The following is a 7,248-nucleotide window of genomic DNA, read 5'->3' as shown; positions in this document are numbered from 1 at the left end:
GTAAAGAATTCATTAGGTTGAGATCACCATCACAACCAAATAAACCCTTCCCAAAAGTTATTGCACTCCTTGTGATGTGCCCTCTAGGCAATGATGCCAAAAACTTGACTATTCCCAAATGTATGAGCCAAAGTTTGTGCCAAAGTTTATCCCCGAGTATTAGGAGTCATTGTAATTTTAATATTTTGGTGAGCCAAGTTTCAAATTATAGGGAGATGATCTTAAGGAGACAAGTGAGATGGAAAGATCTGAAATATCGATGAAAGAATTTTTTCAAGGAAAACTCTTTAACTCAACTATTTGAAAGAAGGAATGATGAATTCTTATGACAACAAGAGAAATTTTAAGTGAAATTTAGATAACATTGAATTTAAATGACTCTTGCAAGATAACTGAGGATTAGGGGATCTCTTGGGCACCCTTATTTCCATGAAATGACATTTTATTAATTTACCACAAGTACAATTACCTATGTGTATTCTCATCTGGAAGATATCCAACACAAACCATTTTACCCAAACTCAATGTTTCACACTTGTGAATTAGACCACCATATTGTTATCTTTGCAACTCCAACTATCAATTTGTTTGTCAAAACAAAAAATTAAAGATTTAATAATAGTTGTATCAAGTTCAAATTCCATTGACCCTTAAGCACTTGAGATAACCTCAAAAGTCTCATGAAACTCCAATTTCAAAACATCTAAGCATGATACTCTAATTGAAAATAGAGGGGTCCAACTCATAAGGTGAGTATATTATTAAACATACAAGACTTGAGGGTCATTCTATGGGCACAAAGGTGGGTTATAAGGACTTATTTTCCTTAGCCAGAACTTCTACTTAAAATCCATGAAAATAACACTAAAATGAAGATAAAAAACAAAGCATAAGAATATATAGTCATTAAAACCAAAGATTCAACTTCAATATTACAAAACAAAGCTTAAAAATAAGTGCAGTCAAGTATAATCAAGGCAATTGAGTTTAAAACATTGCAAAATTACTAAAATGAGAAAAACATTAGGAAAATAAAGGTAAGAGTAGCAAGCGTAAGTTGAAACCAAGTCTCCTTCCCCCAAAGTTTTTCCATCATTAATGATATTCATTAGGAAAATTTTAATTTAATGATATTCAATACCACTTACTAAAAACAAGAAATAATGATAGTCAATCTTTTACCATCATTAAAACATATAATAAAAATTTTGATTTATGCTATGTTTGGTTCCCAGAAAAGTTAAGGAAAAATACAAGTAAACAAAATAAAAAGAAAAAATAGAATGAAGAAAAATAAAAAATAGATTTAAAGTTACTAAGTTTTTTTACATGCTACTTCAAAATTACTTCATTTTTTTTTAAATTCTTTTATGTAAAGATTAAATAATATAAATAAAAATACTTAATTTTAATTATATTTGAGTTCTTTTTTTCATATATTTCATAATAAAACTAAACATGAGAAAATCATTTTCCTTAATATTTTTTCTTTCCTTGATCCTTTCTAAGAACCAAATGTAATGTTAAGTGATATTTAAGATTTGATTTAATAATCTTTAGAAACCCATATTTAACCATCATTAAGCTATATAATAAAAAAATTTATTTAGTGATGTTCAATAAATGACACGTGCGAGGTGATGGCCACTATTTGACTATCATTAAAACAAATGATAAAAATTTTATTTGGTAGCATTCAATTAATGAATCGCACCAAAGATAACATTTAACAAGTGCCATATACAAGGTGGTCTTTAAAACTATAACGAAATTTTCATTTCATAACTTTTGTTGGAAGACCCTTACTAAAATCTAGTTTGAAGAACAACCACTATGTGACCCTCATTAAAAAATCACATATATTAATACTGAATTATAACTCTTATTTTCTTGCTGTGAGAGACACAAGATTTTCAATCTTGTTGTCCAATTGAAAGCAAATTAATGTAGACAATCCCAACTACATTAACACAAAGATATACACACCTTATTTCACCAGCAGTATCAACTAGTATGGAGAACATGAAATTTCTAGAGATTCAGCTTATACCTTGGTCGTGGCACCTTCCTAAAAGTAGTCCATACAACATCAAAGTACAGTGGGAACTCCACCAAAGCAAAAATTGATATTGGAAGGCAAGTTATTGCATAGACAGGAAATGCAGCACGCTTGAGCTCATCTCTAAGGATAAAGAAATGTCCCGCACAGAAAGACACCAAAATAGCTGATATGGATATGAAAAGAGTTGTTAAGCCCAACAAAAGCTTCTGAGGCAAGTCCCTGTGAAAATCGTCCTCTTGGTGCCTAGAGCTGAGAATAGCAAGAAACATGACCATAGAAGTCACCGAAAAGCAGAGAGCGACAAGTGATGAGATGGCAAAGAGATTAAAAGCTAATTGGTGTTCAAAATTCGGTCTGCCTGTTCCTTCATTGAAGCTGCCTGGTATCGTGGCAGATGTGGCGAAGGCAACAGTAGCAATGAGAGTAGCAATAACAGAGCATGAACTGGAAGTATTATTTAGCCATTTGCCTCCTCTGCGTACAAGTTCATCGTGGTGGTCAGTAAAGATCTCTTTTGGAGTTTGATTCTTGTTGTTATAGTGACTGAAAAAATGTGGGGGCATAGAATTCTTCACAAACTGCATGGGGTAAAGTTTCAAGTCACATTATCTTTCTGATTGTGTTAATCGAACAGGCTCGAAAACACTTACATTTATAAATTGAGTCCCATACCTTGTACCACTTGATTTCCCATTGCATCTGCAATGCAGCACCTGGAATATGCCAAGGTTGATAATCTCCTAACATTGCAGCCAGATGCAAGGCACTGTTCCCCTCATTATCGACTACACCAAACACGCTATCTTTCAGAATATTCTTCTTGAGTAAAATCTCATACACTTCAGGTTGTCTATTCTCCACTGCTAACAGCACTACATTCTTCTTTTCTTTGTTCCTGTCATGAATGGCCACTGGAAACTTTTCGAGGATGCTGTCCACCATTTCCTTGATACCGTTCTTTGCTGCAATGAGTATTGGTGTCTCCATGTTTCCAAATTCCACAGTTCTCTTCTTTTCTGTTGCCAAGTTCATAAAATTCAATTCAGGATGAGAGATAAGAAGAGCATTCAGATGCCATTTTTCTTTATCTTAACCCCAACTTATTTTATGTCAAGCCTAGACTCAAGAACCAAGAGGCTACTTAAACAATATGAGAGAGAGAGAGAGAGAGCTTAACCTCCTCTTTTCATGTTGGTAATTTCTAAGGAGCTTCCGGAAGGTGAAGTGTCTCTTGTGTTGATACCATTTTTGACATGTGGACAATTTACTGAACAACTTCCTTCTTTCTCATTTCTATTAGAATCTGAAACAGGTTTATTCTCTTGTGTTGGTTCTTTCACAAGGTTACAGGGTGTTGTTTCTTCATCTTCACCGGATTGTGATAGGTTGGGATTTCTGCCATTCTTGTTATATCCATAGCTTGAAGCACAACTAAGTAGTTCATCCATGATCTGAAGAGACCTTGAATGTTTCTCTTTTTTATCTACTATTCTTCTTATCTTCCCAAATCCTGAAAATTAGACATATAATAAGAGCATCGTTTGAAATTATATGTTTGCATTAGGAAAAAAAGGGGGGTAGGCAAGATGGTGTAATACCCAATCCTAACACAACCAGCATTGCTTTGTTGGCAAATTTGATGAACTCCAAGCATATGCCATAATTTGGTGGAAATGCTCGATGCAGATCTCCTGAATGGTGATGAGAATCTTTCCGGCTGACTGGACATATAATGGGTATGAAAAACATGAGAAAAAATGGATTTTTCCTTAGTATTTTCCTAGAACCAATTAAAGATAGCATAAGTGTTCATGTATAGAGTTGAACTCCTGGCAAGTTAAGCTGTATAACATACTAATTTGTAAGAGGGATTGTCATTCAGCCTACTCTATCTATCTAAATAGTGAAGAAAATCTCTTTCCCTTGCAGTGGATTTAAAAAATAGATCAGAAATTTACCTGGTAGTTCTGGGTTGTCTGCATCCACGTCTCCATGGTTTTTCCTCTTTATCATGTGAGATACTGAAATTGTAAAGCATGGTCATATATAGCAAGGAAGGAAATTTTCATAAAGCCTTCGTTCTTTCTACTGTTATTATTTGGGGAATGTGGAGGCACTCCAAATGCAAATGCAGATGTGATACTCTTTTTATCTAGTAGAATTTTCCTTAAATTAAGCACCCAATGACAAGATTTTGGGGATTGAAACCCGATGAAAGATTAATTTCATTTACACCCATAAGATTTGATGTAAATACGCTTAGTCATTATTCATCTCAAATTTCATTGATTACCACCCCTATAGATGTATTTACCTTTTAGAGAGATTTCATGTAGAAAGATTCTAAGTAGGTGAATTTGAGAATTCTCGAACAAATAAATTTTACACCCATAAGAAAAGTTATCTGATGAAACTTGAAACTAATAATGACCAAATGTATTTACACTAAATCTTAGAAGTGAGTGAAATTAACACAAAAATGACTAAAGAATATACAACATCCTAACGATTTGAACACCATTACAATGGACATGTATGATTAAAACTAGATGTGTCTATAGGACTAGAGTTCTTCTACCTTATGCTAACAATGAAGGAAAACGATTTGGGCCGGCCACTTTAAAGACAAGAGGCCATAACAGGTTTCTAATCTATTTTGAAGCAAATATATAGCACACCATAAATCAAAATGATCATACGGCAGGCACAAAATAATTTAGATCCATTTAGCACCTACGCCATCTGCTTGAAATGTGCTCTAATTTGAAACTAATAAATATATGAGATTTTGTAACACACTGAAGATATAAAATGTGCTAATAATAAAGAAATTAAGCAATTCCCTTCACCACATACCTGGTCTTTTAATCATGTTCCAGAATTTCATACATGTGTGATAGTTCTCAGGATACCGCCGGAGTTCTACTTTTTCTGCACAAATTTGCTGGATACAAGGGTAATCCTCAACTGTCTTTAGCTTGTCGACGTATATACCTTGAAGATTAAGCAAGAATGAGAATAATCACTCTAGACATATAAAAAATAATATAAATGGACATGATTGATGTGCTTCATCTAGTGTGGCAGAAATTTCCTTGTAAGTTCTAGTTTCTCATGGTACCCCAGCTTTACTCTAGTTTCTGCTTTTCTGGCCAGGCAATGCAAGCTTGAACAGAAAGAGTTCTAGGTGCTACCAAATAGTAGGTATTGGCAATTTTTTCTGAGTCATTCAGTTGTGTGGTTTGGGTTATGCTTGGAGACTTACACTCATAAATGAGTCTTTCGATGAAATGGAGGTGAGTCCCGCTTCTGAATGCAGTGGGCTTACTCGCCAGGACATGGAGAGGGGTAAGTCCCTTGTCGTCAACATAGTTAACAAGATCTTCATACAGATCAATTATTAGAATTGCCAAATCTGCAGTCAAGTACCGCAATAGTAAAGATGCCTTTTAAATACACAAAAACATAAAGCAGGTGCAGGGCTTGGATATACAGAAATGAGTAATCAAATGTCTGGAAACACTCACCAAAATATTCTCCAGCTATAGCACAGTGAAGAATTGTTTTACCGTCACCCCGTCGACAGTATTCATACGGTTCATTGCTTGAGCATTTTTCTCGAAGCCAAAGAAAAGCATCTGTGTGACCATGGAGAGCGGCCAAGAAGAGTGGGGTTTCCTTTTCCCTATTCCGAGCAGCCACAAGTCGCGTATCAATGGCTGAGATATACCTGCACATGTGAGCATTTCCCATGGATGCAGCTAAATGGAGAGGGGTGTTTCCTCGATCATTTCCAATACTGAGAGCTTCCACCTTGGGCTCACTTATCAGTTCAACTAGCTGTTCAACTACATCGTCTTTGCCAGCTGAGACCGCCATATGCAACGCCGTTTCCCCTGATACAACCATCTTTGCCTTGTGGGCCCTCGGCTGTCGCCTGTACAGATCTACAACATCTTCCCATTTGCCTTTAATCGCAGAATTAAACAAGGTTTCCTTAATATCCTCTAGTTCTGAGTCCTGATCAATTCTAAAAGCCATTCTTCCTCCTCCTTAAGACAACTATCTATCACTCTTTACTAAACATGAGGATGATTGAGCCATATATATATATAAAGCTCCATTTTCTCTCAACAAGTTGAGAACTGATACTTTGCCCTAGAGTTGGGTTAAGATCAAGCATGACCCCAAAAAGAAGATTCGTATATATATCAATAAAGAGAATGAGTGCTGATCAATAAAGGATGAACCAAATAAACCTACAAAATCTATCCATTACCCCACTAATCATCCGTACTGTGCACAGCTTTCAGAAACTTATAGGTTATATTTGTTCCCAGGAAAATTTGAGAGAACATGTGAAAAAAAAAAAATAGAGAGAAAAAGTGGAATAAAATAAAAAGTAAATGAAAATAAAAAAAATAGATTTAAAGTCAAAAAAATTATCTTTAAATGTTACTTTAAACTCATTTCACTTATTTTAATTTTTTGATATAAAGATTAAATAATTTGAAAATGTATAATTTGTTAATTAATCTTGATTATATTTTATTTTCTTTTATATTTTTCATAGGCCAGATAACCAAATATAAGAAAATCATTTTTCTTAATTTTTTTTTCTTTCCTTAATATTTTCTAGGAACCAAACATAATCATAATATATGTAAAAGCTTTACATAGAAATCATTGGAAAAAGATTAATGTACCTCAATGAAATTAAGGTTACGTTTGATTCCCGGAAAAAATTAAGAGAAGGAAAATAAAGAGGAAAAATGGAAGGACAAAAAAATTAAAAGAAAATAAAAAGTTGATTAAAGTCAATATATTACTTCAAACAAGTTTAACTTATTTTAACTTTTATATATATAAAAATTAAATAATCTAAAAATACATAAATTTCTAACTAGTTTTTATTATGTTTGGTTATCTTTGTCATTTTACATAGGACTAACAAATATAAGAAAAATATTTTTTTTTGATTTTTTTTTCTTTAATACTTTTCACGAACCAAACATAATCTAAAAGATTTAAATATTGGTTGTGAAAAAAAAAAAAAAAAAAAAGGTAAAGACATAAAGACAAAAACTTATGTATTAGAATCTTTCTCTATACAAATGAGTTAAGTATTGTGTAATCAGTTATAAGTCCTTAGTACTGAATCCTCTTGTTCTCGTCTGTTTTCAATT

At 33.4% G+C, this 7,248-nt stretch overlaps 1 protein-coding gene across 1 annotated transcript; it reads right to left on the bottom strand.

The window, feature by feature from the left end:
- Positions 1–1,847: 1,847 nt before the first annotated feature.
- On the bottom strand, positions 1,848–6,119 carry LOC100246246 (uncharacterized). The gene is made up of 8 exons (XM_010650971.3): positions 5,590–6,119; positions 5,328–5,477; positions 4,919–5,056; positions 4,021–4,083; positions 3,661–3,783; positions 3,240–3,572; positions 2,735–3,078; positions 1,848–2,640 (listed from the first exon to the last, which is right to left on the bottom strand). Exons 1-8 carry the CDS (start codon positions 6,101–6,103, stop codon positions 2,032–2,034), a joined length of 2,274 nt encoding a protein of 757 aa, XP_010649273.1. The 5' UTR covers positions 6,104–6,119; the 3' UTR covers positions 1,848–2,031.
- Between the last annotated feature and the right edge of the window lie 1,129 nt (positions 6,120–7,248).

The sequence above is a fragment of the Vitis vinifera genome, chromosome 4 (genome assembly GCF_030704535.1).
Source record: "Vitis vinifera cultivar Pinot Noir 40024 chromosome 4, ASM3070453v1".
Lineage (NCBI taxonomy): Eukaryota > Viridiplantae > Streptophyta > Magnoliopsida > Vitales > Vitaceae > Vitis > Vitis vinifera.
Note: the sequence above shows the minus strand (reverse complement) of the source record. Positions and strands in the feature narration are given on the sequence as shown.

Excerpts from the sequence above, each read along its gene's own strand:
- LOC100246246 (XM_010650971.3), bottom strand. The coding sequence starts at position 6,103 with ATGGCTTTTAGAATTGATCAGGACTCAGAACTAGAGGATATTAAGGAA. Across the intron at positions 5,057-5,327 it reads CGAAAGACTCATTTATGAGT|GTATATACGTCGACAAGCTA; the intron begins GTAAGTCTCCAA and ends TTAATCTTCAAG. Across the intron at positions 3,573-3,660 it reads GCTGGTTGTGTTAGGATTGG|GATTTGGGAAGATAAGAAGA; the intron begins GTATTACACCAT and ends TCTAATTTTCAG.